This window comes from Pseudophryne corroboree, chromosome 3 (assembly GCF_028390025.1).
Source record: "Pseudophryne corroboree isolate aPseCor3 chromosome 3, aPseCor3.hap2, whole genome shotgun sequence".
NCBI classification, from domain to species: domain Eukaryota; kingdom Metazoa; phylum Chordata; class Amphibia; order Anura; family Myobatrachidae; genus Pseudophryne; species Pseudophryne corroboree.
In genome coordinates this window covers 566029295-566052604 of record NC_086446.1, presented here as the reverse complement: position 1 = coordinate 566052604, position 23310 = coordinate 566029295, and the positions used below count along the sequence as shown (strand labels likewise).

Sequence of the window (23310 nt, the reverse complement as noted above, 5' to 3'; positions counted from 1 at the left end):
GGGTTGTCTGAAAGCGATTTACACCCTCACGGGTGCTGCACAAAGGCCCACTATTGCAGCTACATGGGCTGCAGAGGCTATTGAAGCATGGGCCTTGGAGTTAGAAGCTGAAATCTCTTCTGACCATGCTAGACAATGCTTGTCATATATTGTCACAGCTTCTCGATATATTAAAGAGGCAGCTTCTGATGCCGATATCCTAGCAGCCAAGGCCTCTACAACGTCAGTCCTGGCTCGCCGGATATTGTGGCTGAGATTCTGGTCTGTGGATCTGGACTCTAGAAAAACCCTGGAGGTACTCCCTTTCAAGGGAGATATTCTGTTTGGGGAGGACTTAAATAAGATTGTGGCTGACTTGGCTACTGCCAAAACTGCCTGTCTGCTTAATACCGCTCCTTCTGTGTCGAAGTTTAAAGGTACGTCCTTTCGCCCCTCTCGTCCTTCAGGTAAAGCAAAAGGTCAGGCGTACCATATGCAGGCCCGCACTTCCAAACCTGGTAAGCCGAAGCCCAAAAGAGCCTGGGCTGCCCGTCAGCCAGCTTCCAAGACAATAAGCCTGCCGCATGACGGGGCGGGCCTCCCCCTGGGGGATCCCAGGGTGGGGGGGCCGGCTTATAGGGTATACCCAGGAATGGTTGAAGACCACTTCAGATGCCTGGATACGGTTAGTCGTCACTCGAGGTTACGCCATAGCCTTCAAATACCGACCCCCTCATCGATTTTGCCAGACAGACGTCCCTTTGGACCAGACAAAGGCAAAAACTCTACACTCGGTGGTACAGACCCTCCTGGATACAGGAATCGTAGTACAGGTGCCTCTTGCTCAGAGGGGCCGGGGGTACTATTCTCCGCTGTTTCTAGTCCCGAAACTGAATGGGTCCTCCCGGCCCATTCTCAACCTCAAGGCATTGAACAGGTTTGTGAAGGTCTCCAAGTTCCGTATGGAAACCCTTCGCTCTATAGTTCTGGCCTTGGAACCTGGGGACTACATGGTCTCCCTGGACATACAGGATGCTTAACTGCATATTCCTATAGCAGTGTCACATCAACAATACCTGAGGTTCGCTATTGGCAACCTCCATTACCAGTTTCGGGCGTTACCCTTTGGTGAAGACTCGCGGAGCCGTTGTTAAACCAAAGTTATGGCGTGATGACGGTGGTACTCCGCCGTCAAGGTGTCGGGATACTGCCGTATCTGGACGACTTGTTAATCCTGGCAAATTCCCCAGCTCTTCTCCTGCGTCATCTGGATATGACGGTCCGGTTTCTACAAGCCCACGGGTGGCTCATCAACTGGAAGAAATCCTCCCTGGTCCCTGCTCAGAGCATGGTGCACCTGGGAGCGTTGTTGGACACTCACAACCAGAGGTTGTTCTTGTCTCAGGAGAAAGTCCTGAAGATTTAGGACAGGATTCGTTGCTTCCTTTCTCGTCTGCAAGTGTCGATACATTCGGCAATGCAGGTGCTGGGCCTAATGGTATCAGCATTCGACATGGTGGAGTATGCTCAATTCCATTGTCGCCCCCTCCAGAGGCTGATTCTGGCCAAGTGGGACGGCCTTCCTCACCGAATCAGATCTCAAATGATCCTCTTGACTCCGGAGGTCCGTTTGTCGCTACACTGGTGGCTCCGGGACCAACAATTGTGCAGGGGTCGTTCCTTCTGGATATCCAACTGGGTCCTGTTGACGACAGATGCCAGTCTAAGAGGTTGGGGCGCGGTGCTGGACCAACACTCCCTTCAGGGTCGGTGGACCAAGGAGGAATCTCTCCTCTCGTTCAACATTCTGGAATTGCGGGTGGTCTTCAATGCGTTGAACCTGGCCCAGCAATTAATTCAGAACCGTCCTGTTCAAGTACAGTCGGACAACGCCACCACTGTGGCTTACATAAATCATCAAGGCGGCACTCAAAGCCGTTTGGCAATGAAGGAAGTCTCACGGATTCTACGTTGGGCGGAACGCAATCTACCGGCCATATCGGCAATATTCGTTCCGGGAGTCCTGAATTGGGAAGCGGACTTTCTCAGTCGTCAGGACTTGCATGCCGGCGAGTGGGGCCTCCATCCAGAAGTGTTTCAACTCCTCGTGGAAAAGTGGGGCCTTCCAGACGTGGATCTGATGGCGTCTCGACACAATCACAAGGTTCCGGTCTTCGGAGCAAGGACAAGGGATCCTCAAGCAGCATTCGTGGATGCGCTGGCGGTGCTGTGGAGGTTTCGGCTGCCGTACGTGTTCCCTCCGGTGTCACTCCTGCCCAGGGTAATTCGGAAGTTCAAGCAAGAAAAAGGAAATCTGCTTCTCATAGCTCCAGCGTGGTCCAGACGGCACTGGTTCTCAGACCTGCAGGGCCTATCGTCAGAGCGTCCAATTCTACTTCCACAACGCCCAGACTTCCTCGTTCAGGGCCCTTGTGTCTACCAGGACCTAGCCCGGCTATCTTTGACGGTGTAGCTCTTGAAGCTTCTGTCTTGAGGTCTAAGGGGTTTCCTGAAGGGGTCAACTATGTTGCGGGCCTGGAAACTGGCTTCTGCTCGGATTTATCATAGGGTCTGGCATTCCTACTTTGTTTGGTGTGCATCTAACAATTATGACGCTTCCAAGTTTAGTACAGCCAAACTTTTGGCTTTTCTGCAGCAAGGCCTAGATTTAGGCCTGCGTCTGGCCTCCCTTAAGGTTCATATTTCTACCTTGTCGGTATGGTTTCAGAGAAAAATTGCGATTTTACCTGATGTTCATACTTTCACTCAGGGTGTGTTGCGTATCCAACCTCCCTATGTCCCGCCTGTGGCTCCTTGGGACTTGTCGGTGGTTTTGGAGGCGTTGCAGGAGCCTCCATTTGAACCTCTTGGTTCAGCTGACCTTAAGTGGCTTTCCTTTAAGGTGGTGGTCTTGCTGGCTATTGCCTCTGCTAAAAGAGTGTCGGATCTGGGTGCCTTGTCTTGTAGTTCCCCATATCTGATTTTTCACCGTGACCGGGCGGTTCTTGGGACTCGTCCCGGATATTTACCGAAGGTGGTTTCTTTGTTCCACCTTAATCAGGAGATTGTGGTTACAGCCTTTGTCTCTCCTGATTTGTCTCCCAAAGAGCGGTCTTTGGATGTGGTACGGGCTCTCCGTATCTATGTGAAGAGAACTGCTTCTATTTGAAAATCTGATTCTTTGTTTTGTTTGGATTTCACAAACGTGGCTGTCCTGCTCATAAGCAAACTCTGGCCAGATGGATTAGAATGGTGATTGCGCATGCTTATGTGAGGGCTGGTCTGTCAGCTCCTGCTCACATTACGGCCCATTCTACTCGGTCTGTTGGACCTTCTAGGGCGGCCCAACGTGGTGCAAACCTTGACCAATTGTGCAAGGCGGCTACGTGGTTCTCAGGGAACACGTTCATAAGGTTCTATGCCTTCGATACTGCCGCTTCCCAGGATGCTTCCTTTGGACGCCGGGTTCTTGTGCCCGCTACAGTGCGTCCCCTCCCATAAGGAACTGCTTTAGGATATCCCCATTGTCCAATCCTTGTGGAGCCCAGTGTACCCCGCAGCAGAAAACGAGTTTTATGGTAAGAACTTACCTTTGTTAAAACTTTCTGCGAGGTACACTGGGCTCCACAAGCCGCCGAACCTGACGCACTTAGCTTCTTTGGGTTGGTATGGCATTAGCCGCTGACAGTCTCCTGTCTGTTGTGGCTACTAACCGTTGTCGTCTCTTTTCCTGCTACTGCATTGGGCTGGTTAACTAAAAACTGAGCTCCTGTACTGGGAGGCGGGGTGATATAGGAGGCTGCGCTGTACATTCTGGGAACAGTCAAAGCTTTGAGCCTGTTGGTGCCTCGGAACAAGATCCTATTCTACACCCCATTGTCCAATCCTTGTGGAGCCCAGTGTACCTCGCAAAAAGGTTTTTTTTTGTTATGCCAATTGATAGGCATCTTATCTGTGTTTTGTAAATCTTATTGTCAGTATTGCACCATATTACCTTTTCTTTTGTATATGCATACAACATTAAAGTTTACAAGTGTTTCTTAGATGGGGATGATATGTGCAGTTGAACCTTTGTTTCCTTATATAACAGTTTTCTCACTGGGAGGGTACCAGCACCAGCTAGTGGTTGAAGTGCAAAAACACATGGTGGTTGACAAATTTATACTGTATAACACATTGCAATATGTACACCATTTTTCTCTGGTTTTCAAGTGCTGTACTATTGAACATCCTAAACGAGAGATCACCAATTCAGAAACTCACACTTCACTGTTTATTAAAATAAGTATTGAATAATTCACTATATGTATGAAATAATGAAAGGTCTGACATTTCCCCCCCCTAATGTTGATACCTCCCTCAGATCACCCACTGTTGCACTGCTAAAGTCTCCTGTTTTGAAGTTCCCTATCATCTTGTCTCTGGTATTAAGTGGACTGATTGATTTATTTCCCTGAATATAGGTTCAACTATCACCCCTATAATTAAGGCAGTCCACTTTTACAAACCATCTAGAGCAGGGTTCTGTAAATATACTTCATGGGGGGTTGAAACTTATTCCTTAGCATGCACAATCTTCTGTAAAAGGGATGGTAGTTGATGGATCAGTGTTTTGAGTTCGTATAGAGCAGGCATTCCCAACCACGGTCCTCAAGGCACACTAACAGTGCAGGTTTTAGTGCTATCCAGGCTGCAGCACAGATGGTTAAATCAAAATAACTGAGGTGCTAATTAAGTCACCTGTGCTCAAGCTTGGATAGCACTAAAACCTGCACTGTTAGTGGGCCTTGAGGACCGTGGTTGGGAATGCCTGGTATAGAGGATAGAAAAATGGTCTTGTCTCTAATACTGTTACAACCTGTCTTCACAGTTCCCACTTGCAACTTTAGCCTATAAGAGGTTCAAGCTGGGGGTGGATGATTTCACCACAAACTACACGGATCCCAGTCTGGAAACTGCGCCTCCATATTCCAGCTACCCTGACGCTGTCACTGATAACTACCAGCGACCACCATTCACACAAAACTCAGAAACAGAAGATGGCTATAAACCACCAACTTATTGAAAAGACCTAAATACATTCAGAGCTGTATAGACACACAATCATACGGCTGCTCCACCAGAGGCTACGGGCACAGACTGTCAAATCTATGGCTGCAGAGCCTAGCTATGCTTCCAATGTGCCTTTCTTTTGTTCCCTGCAATGTGCCAGCAGTCCGATGTTTGTTCTGATCATCTACAGGGATGCCTTGCCTCCTGTTTGTGTCAATCACACATAGCTGCATGTTTAAGATCATACAAATGTTAAGTGCATTTTCAATGGTTTGTTTTTATTTGTGATTCGTTCTATACATTGATATAGATAGATATTGATTCATTTTGCACTAGCGGTTAGGTTTGACTTGCAATTGATCACTGGATATTTATTATACCCTCTGTGTACACGCAACGATGCTGTAGCCAGGATCGCAAGTATGTAGCCAGTATATTAACCTAAAGCAGAGAGCATGGGGTGGTGGGATTCTTTGTAAAATGCTCTCTGGTGCAATTTTCTGTTATAAACTAGTATAGTTACTTATTCTAGCACTGTTTTTTTTTTTTTTTTTTACATTTCCAAAGACTTGTAGTAATCTTAAGCACTAATACAACTCCAAAATCTAAGTATTTAGATTACTAGCATTCACTTGTTTACATTAAAGTGAAATATTAGAATATGGATGATTTTCTGTTTTGCCATAAACCGGTTGTTCTTAAACATCCTTACATCACAGTATCCTAGAGTATAACCATTTTTTTTATACGGCACACTTAGGCTAAAAGTTTCTTCAGCAACGTGGTTAAATGAAGTACATTGGGGCAGATGTATTAACCTGGAGAAGGCATAAGGAAGTGATAAACCAGTGATAAGTGCAAGGTGATAAACGCCAACAGCCAATCGGCTCCAATATGCAAAATGGCAGGAGCTGATTGGCTGGTGCGTTTATCACCTTGCACTTATCACTGGTTTATCACTTCCTTATGCCTTCTCCAGGTTAATACATCTGCCCCAAAATTGTGTTTACTGGTCATCCTTAGATTCAGTTATGTAGTGGTGGACAGGGCTGCACTTGTTTGTTCACTTATTTTGTTAGGCAAAACTAGTGGTGGTTACCAATCACATTGACCATAATTAATTTGATTTGGTCCTGGACCACTTACCCCTGGCACCCCTGTAAATGCCCTGTGGCACTCTGTTTGCCAACCACTGCTATAAACCATTGTATAGAAATGTATATTTACTTTTCATATAACCACTGCCTTTTAAATGCCAAACTTTTCCTGGTGTAGGGTCCTCGATTTGGTGCCTAAAGGATAGTGACACTGCTTTGCTGCAGTTGCTACATGAGGCAGCTGTTCATGTTTAAACAATTTGCTGTTTGAGTATTGTTGGATGAAGGGTTTGGAGATGTAATCATTCTGGTGTTGTGGAGGATTAAAACAAGTTACATTTACTGCATGGCACAGGTTGGAATTTCAATAAAGCTTTTTATTCACCAAAGTAAGTCTGACCTATTGTTATACAGTTATTAGCCCTTCCTAAAATCATTTATTCTTCATCAGGGTCCATAGTGATCCACAGTCCTTATATTGGGGAGTCTAGGCGTTAGGAGTTGACTGGGCACCACACAGTTAAGCTTTTAGCTTCCAGGGTGCTCCTGTCGTCCTCATATACCCCGTCTCCGGCCTAGGGAAGCCAGTTTTAGTGGGGGGGTGGGGGAGGGGGGGGGGTTCTTACTAAGCATGTGAGTGTGTTTGTGCGCCAGCGCTGCCATTCCAACGTTCCCCTGCTGGTGCCACAAAGTCTAAGGCTGAGAGACTGATGATTCCGGCCAGGTTTCTTTCTGGTTGCCCTGCTAGTACAGCGTCCAGGGCCCCATGCTGCAGCTGGAGAACGGGGGACAGGTAAGGAAGGTTCCTGTTTGCGGGACCCGCAATACATGCAGTCCATGCCTCTGGTCCTTGGCAGACCGATTGCGGGCGCTGATGTGAACCCTGGCTGCAGCTATGGGTTACACTAGACCACCAGGGCATATATACAGTGGTGGCCAAAATTGCAGACACTTTTTGAAATTTGAATGTTTTTCAACTTTGAATGCTTATAAAAACTTTCACTTCACGCAGTGCAATGAGTCATATATCAAACTAAAGGAAAATAAGATTTTAAACCTATCTGTAAATCTTTTTCTCGTAGTCCGTAGAGGATGCTGGGACTCCTTAAGGACCATGGGGATAGACGGGATCCGCAGGAGACATGGCCACTTTAAGAAAGACTTTAGACTCTGGGTGTGCACTGGCTCCTCCCTCTATGCCCCTCCTCCAGACCTCAGTTAGAGAAACTGTGCCCAGAGGAGACGGACAGTACAAGGAAAGGATTTTAGGTAATCCAAGGGCAAGATTCATACCAGCCACACCAATCACACTGTATAACTTGTGATATACTATCTAGTTAACAGTATGAAAAACCAACATAGCCTCGGTCCACCACCGATGAAACTATAACATAACCCTTATGTACGCAATATCTATATACAAGCCTTGTAGAAGTAGTCCGCACTTGGGACGGGCGCCCAGCATCCTTTACGGACTACAAGAAAAAGATTTACCGGTAAGTTTAAAATCGTATTTTCTCTAACGTCCTAGAGGATGCTGGGACTCCGTAAGGACCATGGGGATTATACCAAAGCTCCTAAACGGGCGGGAGAGTGCGGATGACTGCAGCACCGATTGAGCAAACAGGAGGTCCTCCTCAGCCAGGGTATCAAACTTATAGAACTTTGCAAAGGTGTTTGACCCCGACCAAGTAGCAGCTCGGCACAGCTGTAGTGCCGAGACCCCTCGGGCAGCCGCCCAAGAAGAGCCCACCTTCCTAGTGGAATGGGCCTTAACCGATTTTGGTAACGGCAATCCAGCGAGCAATAGTCTGCTTTGAAGCAGGGCCGCCAACCTTGTTGGCTGCAAACAGGACAAACAGTGCCTCTGTTTTTCTGATCCTAGCCGTTCTGGCCACGTAAATCTTCAAAGCCCTGACCACATCAAGGGACTCTGAATCCTCCAAGTCACGTGTAGCCACAGGCACGACAATAGGCTGGTTCATATGAAAGGATGAGACCACTTTAGGTAGGAAGTGAGGACGAGTCCGCAATTCCGCCCTATCCATATGAAAAACCAGATAGGGTCTTTTATGTGATAAAGCCACTAATTCCGAAACTCGCCTAGCCGAAGCTAAGGCTAACAACATGACCACCTTCCAAGTGAGATATTTTAACTCCACCATTTTGAGTGGTTCAAACCAATGTGACTTAAGGAAACTCAACACCACGTTAAGGTCCCAAGGCGCCACCGGAGGTACAAAAGGAGGCTGAATATGCAGTACTCCCTTCACAAACGTCTGTACTTCAGGAAGAGAGGCCAATTCCTTCTGAAAGAAAATGGATAGGGCCGAAATCTGAACCTTAATGGAGCTTAATTTTAAGCCCAAATTCACTCCAGTTTGTAGGAAGTGAAGGAGACGGCCCAGCTGGAATTCTTCCGTAGGAGCATTCCTGGCCTCACACCAAGAAACCATATTTTTGCCATATTCGGTGATAATGTTTTGATGTCACGTCCCTCCTAGCATTTATTAGTGTAGGAATGACCTCATCCGGAATACCTTTTTTCACTAGGATCCGGCGTTCAACCGCCATGCCGTCAAACGCAGCCGCGGTAAGTCCTGGAACAGACAGGGCCCCTGTTGCAGCAGGTCCTGTCTTAGAGGAAGAGGCCACGGATCTTCTGTGAGCAACTCCTGCAGCTCCGGATACCAGGTCCTTCGTGGCCAATCTGGAACAATGAGGATTGTTCTCACTCCTCTTTGTCTTATTATTCTCAACACCTTGGGTATGAGAGGAAGAGGAGGAAATACATAGACCGACCGGTGCACCCACGGTGTCACCAGGGCGTCCACAGCTACCGCCTGAGGATCTCTTGACCTGGCGCAATACCTTTTTAGCTTTTTGTTGAGACGGGACGCCATCATGTCTATTTGGGGCAGTCCCCACCGACTTGCGATCTGCTCGAAGACTTCCTGATGAAGCCCCCACTCTCCCGGATGCAGATCGTGTCTGCTGAGGAAGTCTGCTTCCCAATTGTCCACTCCCAGAATGAACACTGCTGACAGTGCGCTGACATGATTCTCCGCCCAGCGAAGAATCCTGGTGGCTTCTGCCATTGCCACCCTGCTCCTTGTGCTGCCTTGGCGGTTTACATGAGCCACTGCGGTGACATTGTCTGACTGAATCAGAACTGGTTTGTCGCGAAGTAATGCCTCCGCTTGACGTAGGGTGTTGTGTATGGCCCTCAACTCCAGGACGTTGATGTGGAGACAAGTCTCTAGACTTGACCACAGACCTTGGAAATTTCTTCCCTGTGTGACTGCTCCCCAACCTCGAAAGCTTGCGTCCGTGGTCACCAGGATCCAGTCCTGAATACCGAACCTGCGGCCCTCTAGGAGGTGAGCACTTTGCAGCCACCACAGGAGAGATACCCTGGCTCTGGGGGACAGGGTGATCCGCCGATGCATATGTAGATGTGACCCGGACCACTTGTCCAGCAGGTCCCATTGGAAGGTTCTCGCATGGAACCTGCCGAAGGGAATGGCTTCGTATGATGCCACCATTTTCCCCAGGACTCGAGTGCAGTGATGCACTGACACCTGTTTTGGCTTCAATAGGTTCCTGACCAGAGTCATGAGTTCCTGAGCTTTTTCCGTCGGAAGAAAAATTCTTTTCTGGTCTGTGTCCAGAATCAAGCCCAAGAAGGTCAGACGCGTCGTAGGAACCAGCTGCGACTTCGGGATATTGAGAATCCAGCTGTGTTGCTGTAACACCTTCAATGAAAGTGACACGCTGTCCAGTAACTTCTCCCGAGATCTCGCTTTTATGAGGAGATCGTCCAAGTATGGGATAATTGTGACACCTCGCTTGCTCAGGAGCACCATCATTTCCGCCAGTACCTTGGTGAAAATCCTTGGGGCCGTGGAAAGCCCAAACGGCAACGTCTGAAATTGGTAATGACAATCCTGTACAGCAAATCTCAGGAACGCCTGATGAGGTAGAAATATTAGAACATGAAGGTACGCATCCTTTATGTCTAGGGAAACCATAAAATCCCCCCCCCCCTTCCAGGCTGGCGATGACCGTTCTGAGCGACTCCATCTTGAACTTTTTCAAGTATAGGTTCAGGGATTTTAAATTCTAAATGGGTCTGACCGAACAGTCTGGTTTCGGGACCACAAACAGGGTTGAGTAATATCCCCTCCCCTGTTGCAGTAGGGGAACCTTGACCACCACCTGTTGAAGATACAATTTTTGAATTGCATTTAACACTAACTCCCTCTCTGAGGGAGAAGCTGGCAGAGCCGATTTGAAAAACCGGCGAGGGGGGACCTCTTCGAATTCCAGCTTGTATTCCTGAGAAACAATTTCTATTGCCCAGGGATCCACCTGTGAGAGAACCCAGATGTGGCTGAAAAGTCGAAGACGTGCCCCCACTGGAACGGACTCCCTCAGGGGAGCCCCAGCGTCATGCGGTGGATTTTGCAGAGGCCGGGGAGGACTTCTGTTCCTGGGAACTAGCTGTGTGCAGCTTTTTTCCTCTGCCCTTACCTCTGGCAAGAAAGGACGATCCACGTACTTTTTTTTGCTTTTTCTTCGAACGAAAGGACTGCATTTGATAATGAGGCGCTTTCTTAGGCTGTGAGGGAACATAAGGCAAGAAATTCGATTTACCTGCCGTAGCTGTGGAGACTAGGTCCGAGAGGCCTTCTCCAAATAACTCCTCACCTTTGTAAGGCAAAAACTCCATATGCCTCTTCGAGTCGGCATCCCCTGTCCACTGTCGGGTCCATAAGACTCACCTAGCGGAAACAGACATAGCGTTTATTCTGGAACTTAGTAAACAAACATCTCTTTGAGCATCCCTCATATATAATACAGCACCTTTTATATGCCCTAGGGTCATTAAAATGGTATCCTTATCTAGGGTCTCAATCTCCGCTGATAAGGAATTAGTCCATGCAGCCACAGCACTACAAACCCAGGCCGACGCCATTGCCGGTCTAAGTATTGTACCAGAATGTGTGTAAATGGACTTTATGGTAACCTCCTGCTTGCGATCAGCAGCATCCTTGAGGGTAGCCGTATCTTGGGATGGCAGCGCTATCTTTTTTGATAAACGTGTCAATGCCTTGTCCACCTTAGGAGAGGATTCCCATCGTATCCTATCCTTTTGCGGGAAAGGATACGCCATAAGAATCCTTTTGGGAACCTGCAGTCTCTTGTCTGGGGTTTCCCAAGCCTTTTCGCATAATTCGTTTAGCTCATACGAGGATGGAAAGGTGACCTCAGGCTTTTTCTCTTTATACATGTGTACCCTCGTGTCGGGGACAGGGGGTTCCTCTGTGATATACAAAACCTCTTTTATTGCAATAATCATATATCAAATACCCTTAGCCACTTTGCATCATCGTAGTTGACACTGGAGTCTGAATCCGTGTCTGTATCTGTGTCAACTATTTGGGATAGTGTGTGCTTCTGAGACCCCGAAGGACTCTGCGACATTGGGACAGGCATGGTTTGACTTCCTGACTGTTCCCTAGCCTCAGCTTTGTCTAATCTTTTGTGCAATAAATTCACATTAGCACTTAAGACATTCCACATATCCATCCAGTCAGGTGTCTGCGCTGCTGACGGAGACCTTGCATTCATACACTCCCCCTCCTTAGGTGAGTCTTCAACCTCATACATGTCGACACGCGTACCGACACACCCCACACACACAGGGAAGCTCTCTTCTGAAGACAGGTTCCCCACCAGGCCCTTTGGAGAGACACAGAGAGAGTATGCCAGCACACACCCCAGCGCTATATGACCCAGGAAAAAACAATGTTTTACCCAGTAGCGCTGTTATAACTTTATACACGCCAATTATGTGCCCTCCCCTCTTGAAAAACCCACTGTCACCGTCAGTAAGCAGGGGAGAGTCCGGGGAGCTTCCTCTCAGCGCTGTGCTGTGGAGAAAATGGCGCTGGTGAGTGCTGAGGAAGAAGCCCCGCCCCCTCGGCGGCGGGCTTCTGTCCCGCTCAAAATCTATCAAAACATGGCGGGGGCTCTTTATATACATGTACAGAGCCCAGCTGTACGTGTGTGTGTATGTATATATATATATATATATATATATATATATATATATATATATATATATATATATATATATATATATATATATATATATATATATGCTTTTGCCATAGGCAAGGTTTATACTGCTGCCCAGGGTGCCCCCCCTGCACCCTTACAGTGACCGGAGTGTGTGAGGGGAACGGGAGCAATGTCGCACAGCTTCACTGCTGTACGTTACCTCTATGAAGACCAGGCGTCTTCTGCCGCCTCTGATGTCTTCTATCTTCTGGCTCTGCGAGGAGGACGGCGGCGCGGCTCTGGGACGGACGGCGAGGATGAAACCTGCGTACCAATCCCTCTGGAGCTAATGGTGTCCAGTAGCCTAAGAAACAGGACCTTGAAACTCGGAGAAGTAGGGCTGTTTCTCTCTCCTCAGTCCCTCGGTGCAGGGAGTCTGTTGCGAGCAGGCTCCCTGAAAATAAAAAACCTAACCAAAATACTTTCTTACAGGAAACTCAGGAGAGCTCCCTGCAGTGCACCCATCTCCTCTGGGCACAGTATCAAACTGAGGTCTGGAGGAGGGGCATAGAGGGAGGAGCCAGTGCACACCCAGAGCCTAAAGTCTTTCTTAAAGTGCCCATGTCTCCTGCGGAGCCAGTCTATCTCCATGGTCCTTACGGAGTCCCAGCATCCTCTAGGACGTTAGAGAAATTTTAATGCTGAATTCAACAAAATAAACAGAGGTCAAATATTTGCATTTCAAGGGAAGTTATGCTACTTTCAGTCAAAGATGCGTGAGAGGACGAACGGAGGTTGTCCTAAAAAGTAGGATTCCCCAAAAAAGCCATTCCTGAATAAAAAGCAGCGGCAGAAACTAATACAGTGGGCAAAAGAACACATTGCATGGACAGAAGGTCAGTGGAAACAAGTGATATGGAGAGACGAAACGAGGATATCTATATTTGGTAGTGATGGGAGAAAATATGTGAGACGTTGCATCGGGGAAGAGGTACATCCAGATTGCATTCAAATGACAACAAAGAATCCTGCAAGTGTTATGATCTCGGCATGTATGACAGCAGATGCTGTAAGCCGCCTTCATGTCATAGCTGCCACACTGAACAGCAGAAAGTACATTGACACCATCCTACAATGAAAACTTCTACCTTCTATCAGGGATCTTTTTCCAGATAATGCCCCATTTCTCTAGCATCCATAAGGGATACTGGGGATCACTTAGTACGATGGGGTATAGATGGGGTCCAAAGGAACAGGTGCACTTTAAATTTCTCAAACTGGGTGTGCTGGCTCCTCCCCTCTATGCCCCCTCCTACAGCCAGTTTAGAAAAATGTGCCCTCAGGAGAGGATGCACACTCTGGAACTCCAGAGGATTTTTTTCTTCAGTTTATTTTAAACTGTTATTTTCGGTATACTGTTTGGTCTCTTAAGGCATCAGAGGTCGCTTCCCCACTGCAGGACCACCGTCCTGAGAGGTTGTTCATACCGCATGACACTGAGCCTTGGCGAATGCAATCGCAGCATGCCGCACACCCCCAACATAGCCTGGAGGTGAGAAGAGTGGCGAGTACAAACTGGCGGCCCCGGTTCTTGGTGCGGTGCAATGCAGGGGTGGCATATGGAACCCACCCTGGGTGTATCCGCTATAGTCCCCCTATGTACACTGGCAGCGGTAGTGAAAACTAGCATTTATGTGACGTTTTACACTGTATGGGAGACTTTGCAGTATAAATAACTACATGGCTCTGGCGCCACTACAGGGGCTGGAGCTTGCTCAGAGCAGGACCAGCGGCGGTTTGATGCCCTCCTCTGCTTCCAGCTGCAACAGCAAGGACACACAACTCATCCAGACACTCACAGATACTCGGGAAACTGATACAGGTGTGTAATTAAGGGGGAGAGCCGCTATTGTACACTCTATAGTGTTCTGGAAAGGACAATAATCCGGTGTTTCACTGTGATATATGTATTGTTACAGCTTGCTCACTGAGCTCTCACTGAGCCTGACAAGCTTGGGTGTGCTGTCCCTCTCTCATTCTGCCTCTCCTCCTCACATACAGTAAGGCAGGCTTGCTATTGTTATAACTTGTCTGTGTGTGTGTGTGTGTCATCTACTATAGACATGGTCAAACACCAATTATGTAGTGTATGCACACTAGATTATTTCCCTCTACGGCTGGTTCCTTATGTGAACAATGCAGTCAATCCTCCCAGTGCCTCGGTGCCATAAAAACTGTGATGGCAGATATGTCATCCCAGCTCACTGCTAATACACAGAAGACGACAACTGCAGCAGGCTGTCACAGACCTAGCTGCAAGGGCAGATAATAAGCAACTCCCCCCCTCCCTAGCGCATAGGTGACCAAAAAGGTTTTTGCACACTTTCTCATTTGTCCCAGAAGGTAGGAAAAATTGGGAAGATCCCCCAGCCGTGGACGTATCCGTCTCCCGCCTGTCAAAATAAGGTGGTACTGCCAGCTCCAGGCTCCTTTTACATTAAAGGATCCTGGGGGTAGAAAAATAAGATGCTACACTAAAGTCTATTTACACAGTGACTGGTGTATCACAAAGACCTGTGACTGCGGGTTGCTGGATGACATATGCCGATCATACATGGGCAACTCAGATTCAGGAGTGTCTGGAAGGAGGGATATGCCCCTGGTTACTACGGTGACCCTCATAAGACATATCCAAGACACTGTATGCGTCCTGTGTGATTCTCTCAAGGAAATAGGCGTTCCTAATGATAGGACTACTGTCATTGCAGTATTGGCTGCGTCAGTGGATAGCAGATGCAGATTCCAAGCGCAGTGTGGAGTCTCTCCCCTTCTTAGGAAAGTGGCTGTTCGGGGTTGAGTTGGATACGTGGATTTCGAAGGTTACTGTGGAAAAATCCATGTTTCTCCCCTCTGGGATCCCGCCGGCTAGACACTCCTACCCGCTGCCGTCTAACCAGTCCTTTCGGTTTAACAGATTTAGATCTAGGGCCAGAGGTGCCTCCAATGCAAATAGATGCACCAGAGGTAAGACAAGAAGACCCTGAGAACCTGCGGCTGGTGAACAGAGCACCAGTTCAGCTTCCACTAAGGCCTCAGTATGACGGTGCCCACCCACCCCGAGGGGATCTCGAGGTGGGAGCTTGACTGCATCACTTCAGCTGCATCTGGGAAAGCTCCTGCCAGGATACCTGGGTAAGGGACCTTATTTCTCAGGGCTACAAGCTGGAGTTCGACAGTGCTCCTCCCCAATGATTTTTCAAATGAAGCTCCCCAGCTTTGGAGGATACACGAGTTACGCTGCAACAGGCCATTCTAAAGTTGGTCCAGTCCCAAGTCATTGTTCCAGTGTCGCTACTACAATAGGGAAAGGGTTACTACTCCAACTTGTTCGTGGTACAGATACCGGACGGTTCAGTAGGGCCCATTCTGAATCTAAAATCCTTGAACCCTTAACTAAAGGTTTTCAAGTTTAAGATGGAATCCTTACGAGCAGTGATTGCAGGTCTGGAAGAATGGGAGTTCATGGTCTCGCTGGATATAAAAGACGCCTATCTCCATATCCCGATTTGGCCGCCTCACCAGACTTACCTACGGTTTGCCCTGCTGAACGATCACTACTAGTTCCAGGTGCTACCGTTCGGCCTGTCCACAGCTCTGAGGGTCTTCACGAAGGTGATGGCAGTGATTATGTTCCAGGTCCAGGGGGTCAATATTGTCCCTTATCTGGATGATCTCTTGCTAAAATAGAGATCCAGGGAGCTTTTATTGCTCCATATAGACCGCACTACTCCACTTCTGTCACGCCATGGGTGGATCCTCAATTTACAGAAGTCCCACCTGGATCCAACTCATCGGCTCCTGTTCCTGGGAATGCTTCTGGATACTGTGGCTCAGAAAGTGTTCCTCCCAGAGGACAAATCGAGATCACTCCAGGAGATGGTCCGAATGGTTCTACGGCCTACTCGAATATCCATCCATCTTTGCATAAGATTGTTGGGGAAGATGCCAGAACATTTCAATTGGATCTCCTGAGCAAGTGGTTCGGATCACATCTACAGATGCACCGGATAATACGACAGTCACCTCAGGCCAGGATTTCCCTCCTGTGGTGGCTATAGTCCTCAAGCCTACTGGAAGGTTGAAGTTTTGGGATTCAGGATTGGATCCTCCTCACGACAGATGCGAGTCTGAGAGGGTGGGGAGCTGTAACCCAGGGGGCTCAGTTCCAGGGCAGGTGGTCAGCCCACGAAGCCCTCCTTCCGATCAACAGTCTGGAACTTTCAGCGATCTACAATGCCCTGCTTCAGGCCTCTCAAGGATCACGCGATCCAAGTTCAGTCGGACAATGCCACAGCTGTGGCGTACATAAATCGACAAGGAGGGACAAAAAGCAGGGCCTGCATGCGCGAAGTGTCAAAGATACTCCTCTGGGTGGAAAGAAATTAAAAAGCAATGTCTGTAATCTTCATTCTGGGAGTGGACAACTGGGAAGCGGACTTCCTGAGTCGTCACGATCTCCACCTGTAAGAGTGGGGTCTCCCCTATCAGGTGTTTCAGCAGATCATCGACCGGTGGGGCTGCTCACAAATAGACACAATGGCTTCTCGACTCAACAAGAAGATTTGCTGGTATTGCTTGCAAACCAGGGATCCTCAAGACGAGGGCAGTAGATTCACTGACATCGCCTTGGCCTTTCCGGCTGCTCTACCTGTTTCCTCCGATTCCATTGATCCCAAGGGTGCTATAGCGCATCAGGAATCCAGCAGTCCAGGCAATTCTGATTGCCCCGGATTGGCCTCGGAGGGCGTGGTACGCGGATCTTCTGGGCATGTCCGTTGAAGACCCTTGGCCTCTGCCAATGAGAAGAGATCTTCAACTAGGTCCCTTCGTCTACCTGGACTTACGGTGACTTTGTTTGACGGCATGGAGGTTGAGCAGAACATCCTAGCTTACAAGAGCTTTTCCAAAAAGGTTATTGCTACCATGGTTCAGGCCAGGAAGCCTGTGACATCAAAACATTATCATATTTGGAGAAGATATGTCTCTTGGTGCAAGGAATGCACATATTCGCCTGCAGAGTTCCACTTGGGATGTTTCTTAAGTTTCCTGCAGGCTGGTGTGGATAAGGGCTTACGTCTGGGTTCCATTAAGGTCCAGATTTCAGCTCTCTCAATTTTCTTCTAGAAGAAATTAGCAGTGTTGCCAGAAGCTCAGACCTTCTTGCAAAGGATACTCCACATACAATCTCCCTTTGTGCCGCCAAAGGCACCCTGGGATTTGAATGTGGTGTTGGAATTTCTACAGTCCTCCTGGTTTGAACCTCTGATGATGGTAGAAGACAAGTACCTCACATGGAAGATGGTGATGCTACTGGTCCTGGCTTCTGCTAGGAGTGTCTCAGAATTGGGGGCCTTATTGTGTAAGAGTCCCTACTTGGTCTTTTACGAGGACAGAGCGGAGCTCAGGACTAGGCAGCAGTTCCTGCTAAATCAACCTATTGTGGTTCTGGCACTTCTGCTCCTCCGGAGGCATTGGATGCTGTGCGGGCCTTGAAGATCTATGTCAGGAGGATGGCTCGGATCAGAAAAACGGATTCCTTGTTTGTGCTCTATGATGCGCAGAAAAAGGGGTGCCCTGCTTCGTAGCAGGCCATTGCTCGTTGAATTCGGCTTACTATTCAACAGGCCTATGTGTTGGCAGCCTTACCTGTTCCTCAGTCTCTGAAGGCCTACTCGATGAGATTGGAGGGGTCTTCCTTGCAGCTTTTCGTGGAGTCTCAGCCTTACAATTATGCCGAGCTGCTACCTGGTCGGGGAAGAACACTTTTGTGAAGTTCTAAAAGTTTGATACCCTGGCCAAAGATGATACCCAGTTTGGGCAGGCGGTGCTGCATATGTCTACGCACATTCCTGCCTGTTCTGGAAGCTTTGGGACGTCCCCATCGTACTAAGTGATCCCCGGTATCCCTTATGGATGCTAGAGAAAATAGTATTTTAGTACCTACTGATAAAAAATCCTTTTCTCGTAGTCCATAAGGGATACTGGGCGCCCGCCTCAGTGCGTGGCCTTGTCTGCAGGTTCATTCTTTCAGAAAGTTTTACCTGTTCAGCTATTGCTGTTTTCTCTTACATCCTAGAGGATGCTGGGGACTCCGTAAGGACCATGGGGTATAGACGGGCTCCGTAGGAGACATGGGCACCTAAAATAACTTTTCCTATGGGTGTGCACTGGCTCCTCCCTCTATGCCCCTCCTCCAGACCTCAGTTAGATTCTGTGCCCAGAGGAGAAGGGTACACTGCAGAGAGCTCACCTGAGTTTTCTGTGGAAAAATAATTTTGTTAGGTTTTTTATTTTCAGGGAGTTCTGTTGACAACAGGCTCCCTGCATCGTGGGACTGAGGGGAGAGAAGCAGACCTACTTAACTGATAGGCTCTGCTTCTTAGGCTACTGGACACTATTAGCTCCAGAGGGAGTCGGAACACAGGTCTCACCCTGGGGTTCGTCCCGGAGCCGCACCGCCGTCCTCCTCACAAATGCCGGAAGATAGAAGCCGGGTGAGTATGAGAAACAAGAAGACATCTCAGGCGGCAGAAGACTTAGATCTTTATGAGGTAAGGGTATCGCTGCGTGCCATTGCTCCCATACACAACACACAGACAGCACTGATGGGTGCTCATTTTTGGGCAATAAGGTGCTATTAGGCTGCGGAGGCAGCAAATAGATGATCCCCCGCCATTTTTGTGAAAATTGAAGAGGGACCGAAGCCCGCCGCTGGGGGGGCGGAGCTTGATCCCTCAGCACTAACCAGCGCCATTTTCTCCACAGAGCTGCATGAGAAACCCTGGCTCCCCGGACTCTCCCCTGCTGAACGCTTCAGAGGTTCGAAATATATATATATATATATATAATATAAAAGCGCTATCTGGTTTTTCCAGTGTCATTTTGGCGCTGGGTGTGTGCTGGCAACTCTCTCTCTGTCTCTCCTAAGGGCCTGGTTGGGGTTTTGTCCCCTTATAGGTATATCCCTGTGTGTGTGGGGGGGTCGGTACGTGCGTGTCGACATGTCTGAAGCGGAAGGCTTCTCCAAGGAGGAGGTAGAGCAGATGAGTGGTGTGTCCCCGTCTGTAGTGCCGACTCAGGAATGGATGTACATGTGGCATATGTTGAATGCAAGTGTGACATCTTTACATAAGAGGCTAGATAAGGCTGAATTCGGGGAGGCGTCAGGGGGTCAATCCTCGGATTGGACCGACTCACAGGGCCTTGGCAAAAATTGTGGACACAACTACTGACACGGACTCTGATTCCAGTGTCGACTATGATGAAGCTAAATTGCACCCTAAGGTGACAAAGAGCATTCAGTGTATGATTATAGCAATAAGAGATGTGTTGCATATTGCTGATGAACCCTCTGTTCCTGACACGAGGGTACACATGTTTAAGGGAAAGAAACAGATAATAAACTTTCCCCCATCTCATGAACTTAATGAGTTTTTTGAAAAAGCTTGGGAGACTCCGGATAAGAGACCGCAGATTCCCAAAATAATTAATATGGCATACCCCTTCCCTACACAGGACAGGGTACGTTGGGAATCCTCTCCCACTGTGGACAAGGCTTTAACGCGCCTGTCAAAGAAAGTGGCGCTACCGTCTCCAGACACAGCGGCCCCCAAGGATCCTGCGGATCGCAGGCAAAAGACTACTTTAAAGTCTATTTATTCACATACTGGAGCTTTGCTAAGACAGACAATTGCGTCGGCATGGGTATGTAGCGCAATTTCAGCCTGGACAGATAACCTGTTGGCTGACCTTGATACCATGGATAGAGATACTGTTTTGTTAATTCTAGCCCATATCAAAGACGCAGTCTTGTATATGAGAGACGCTCAAAGGAACATTGGATTACTGGCTTCCAGAGCCCATGCCATGGCTATTTCAGCGAGAAGATCCTTATGGACCCGCCAGTGGACGGGTGATGCGGATTCGAAAAAGCATATGGAGGTTCTACCCTATAGGGGAGACGTGTTGTTTGGGGATGGGCTGGCGGACCTGGTTTCCACAGCTACCGCAGGTAAATCTAACTCTTTACCGTTTATTCCCCAACTGCAGAAGAAAACTCCAACATATCAGATGCAGTCCTTTCGGTCACAAAAGTCCAGAAGAGGTCGGGGATCCTCCTTCCTTGCCAGAGGTAAGGGTAGAGGGAAAAGAACACCTGCTTCGGCTGGTGCCCAGGAACAGAAGTCCTTCCCGGCTTCTACAAAACCCACTGCATGACGCTGGGGCTCCCCTCTTCGACTCTTCAGCCAGGTCTGGGTCAGCTCAGACCTGAATCCTTGGGCGTTGGAAATAGTTTCCCAAGGCTACAAACTGGAATTCGAAGAGGTGCCCCCACGCCGATTTTTCAAGTCGGCCTTACCAGCTTCTACCCCAGACAGGGATGTAGTGTTAGCTGCAATTCAAACGCTGTGTCAACAGCAAGTAATTATCAGGATTCCCTTGAACCAACAGGGAAGAGGGTACTATTCAACCCTCTTTGTGGTCCCGAAACCGGATGGTTCGGTCAGACCTATTTTGAATCTAAAATCCCTAAACCTGTACATGAAAAGATTCAAATTCAAGATGGAATCACTCAGGGCGATAATAGCCAGCATGGAGGAGGGGGAGTTTATGGTGTCACTGGACATAAAGGATGCTTACCTTCATGTCCCCATATATCCTTCCCATCAGGAGTACCCGAGATTCGCTGTACAGGATTGTCATTACCAATTTCAGATGTTGCCGTTTGGGCTTTCCACGGCCCCAAGGATTTTCACCAAGATAATGGCGGAAATGATGGTGGTCCTGCGCAAGCATGGAGTCACAATTATCCCATACTTGGACGATCTCCTGATAAAGGCGAGATCAAGAGAGCAATTGCTGAGCAATGTGACACACTCTCTGAGAGTGCTCCAGCAACACGGTTGGATTCTAAATCTACCGAAGTCACAGTTGATTCCGACAACTCGACTAACGTTCCTAGGTATGATACTGGATACGGAACAAAAGAAGGTTTTTCTCCCGTTGGAAAAAGCCCAGGACATCCAGAACATGGTCAGAGACCTGCTAAAGCCAAAAAGAGTGTCAGTACATCAATGCACTCGTGTTCTGGGGAAAATGGTGGCAGCCTACGAGGCCATCCCCTTCGGCAGGTTCCATGCAAGGACGTTTCAATGGGACCTTCTGGACAAATGGTCCGGGTCCCATCTACATTTACATCGGAATATAACACTGTCCCCCGGGACCAGGGTGTCTCTTCTATTTTGGCTGCAAAGTGCTCACCTTCTGGAGGGTCGCAGGTTCGGAATTCAGGACTGGATCCTGGTAACCACGGACGCGAGCCTCCGAGGATGGGGAGCAGTCACCCAAGGAAGAAATTTTCAGGGACTGTGGTCAGACCAGGAGTCCTGTCTTCACATCAACGTGTTGGAGCTAAGAGCCATATACAACGGCCTTCGACAAGCAGAGATTCTTCTTCGCAACCTACCGGTTCTGATTCAATCAGACAATGTCACAGCAGTGGCTCATGTGAACTGCCAAGGCGGGACAAGAAGCAGAGCTGTGATGGCGGAAGCAACCAGGATTCTTCGCTGGGCGGAAAATCACGTAAGCGCTCTGTCAGCTGTCTTCATTCTGGGAGTGGACAACTGGGAAGCAGACTTCCTCAGCAGACACAATCTCCATCCAGGAGAGTGGGGACTTCATCAAGAAGTCTTTGCAGTGATAACGGGTCTTTGGGGAGTTCCTCAAATAGACATGATGGTGTCACGCCTCAACAAGAAGCTTCGGAGGTATTGTGCCAGGTCCCGGGACCCTCAGGCAGTAGCAGTAGACGCCCTGGTAACGCCTTGGGTGTTCCAATCGGTCTACGTGTTTCCTCCTCTTCCTCTTATCACAAAGGTGTTGAGGATCATAAGGCGAAAAAGAGTACAGACAATACTCATTGTTCCAGACTGGCCTCGAAGGGCCTGGTACTCAGATCTTCAGGAGATGCTCACAGGAGATCCCTGGCCTCTTCCTCTAAGGGAGGACCTGTTGCAGCAGGGTCCTTGCGTGTTCCAAGACTTACCGTGGTTACGTTTCACGGCATGGCGGTTGAACGCCGGATCCTAGCTGAGAAGGGGATTCCGGAGGAGGTCATCCCTACTCTAATAAAGGCTAGAAAGGAGGTGACGGTAAAACATTATCACCGTATCTGGCGAAAATGTGTCTTGGTGTGAAACCAAGAACGCCCCTACGGAAGATTTTCATTTGGGTCGTTTTCTCCACTTCCTACAGACAGGAGTGGATATGGGCCTGAAATTAGGCTCTGTTAAGGTACAGATTTCGGCCCTCTCGATATTCTTTCAGAAGGAATTGGCTTCTCTTCCAGAAGTCCAGACTTTTGTAAAGGGAGTGCTACACATCCAGCCTCCTTTTGTGCCTCCAGTGGCACCATGGGACCTGAACGTGGTGTTGCAGTTCCTAAAATCACACTGGTTTGAACCACTTAACAAGGTTGAGTTGAAATTTCTTACCTGGAAGATGGTCATGTTGTTGGCCTTAGCATCTGCAAGGCGAGTGTCAGAATTGGCGGCCTTGTCTCACAAGAGGCCCTACTTGATTTTTCATGTTGATAGAGCGGAATTGAGGACACGCCCTCAATTTTTGCCTAAGGTGGTTTCTTCATTCCATTTGAACCAACCCATTGTGGTGCCTGTGGCTATGAGTGACTTGGAGGATTCCAGGTCCCTGGATGTAGTCGGGGCCTTGAGGATTTATGTAGCCAGGACGGCTAGAATTAGGAAAACAGAGGCTCTGTTTGTCCTGTATGCTGCCAACAAGATTGGCGCGCCTGCTTCAAAGCAGACTATTGCTCGCTGGATCTGTAACATGATTCAGCAGGCTCATTCTACGGCTGGATTGCCGTTACCGCATTCGGTTAAGGCCCATTCCACTAGGAAGGTGGGCTCTTCTTGGGCGGCTGCCCGAGGCGTCTCGGCATTACAGCTTTGCCGAGCAGCAACTTGGTCGGGGTCAAACACTTTTGCTAAATTCTACAAGTTTGATACCCTGACTGATGAGGACCTAGCATTTG

General features: G+C 48.5%; 1 protein-coding gene across 1 annotated transcript in view; it reads left to right on the top strand.

The window, feature by feature from the left end:
• Positions 1–6517, top strand: part of SYNGR2 (synaptogyrin 2) — a 71123-nt gene extending 64606 nt beyond the window's left edge. Inside the window, exon 4 of the mRNA XM_063961297.1 lies at positions 4850–6517. Coding sequence (XP_063817367.1) covers positions 4850–5044 — 195 coding nt within the window. The 3' untranslated portion in view covers positions 5045–6517. The remainder of the gene's footprint in view (positions 1–4849) is intronic.
• Positions 6518–23310: the final 16793 nt, after the last annotated feature.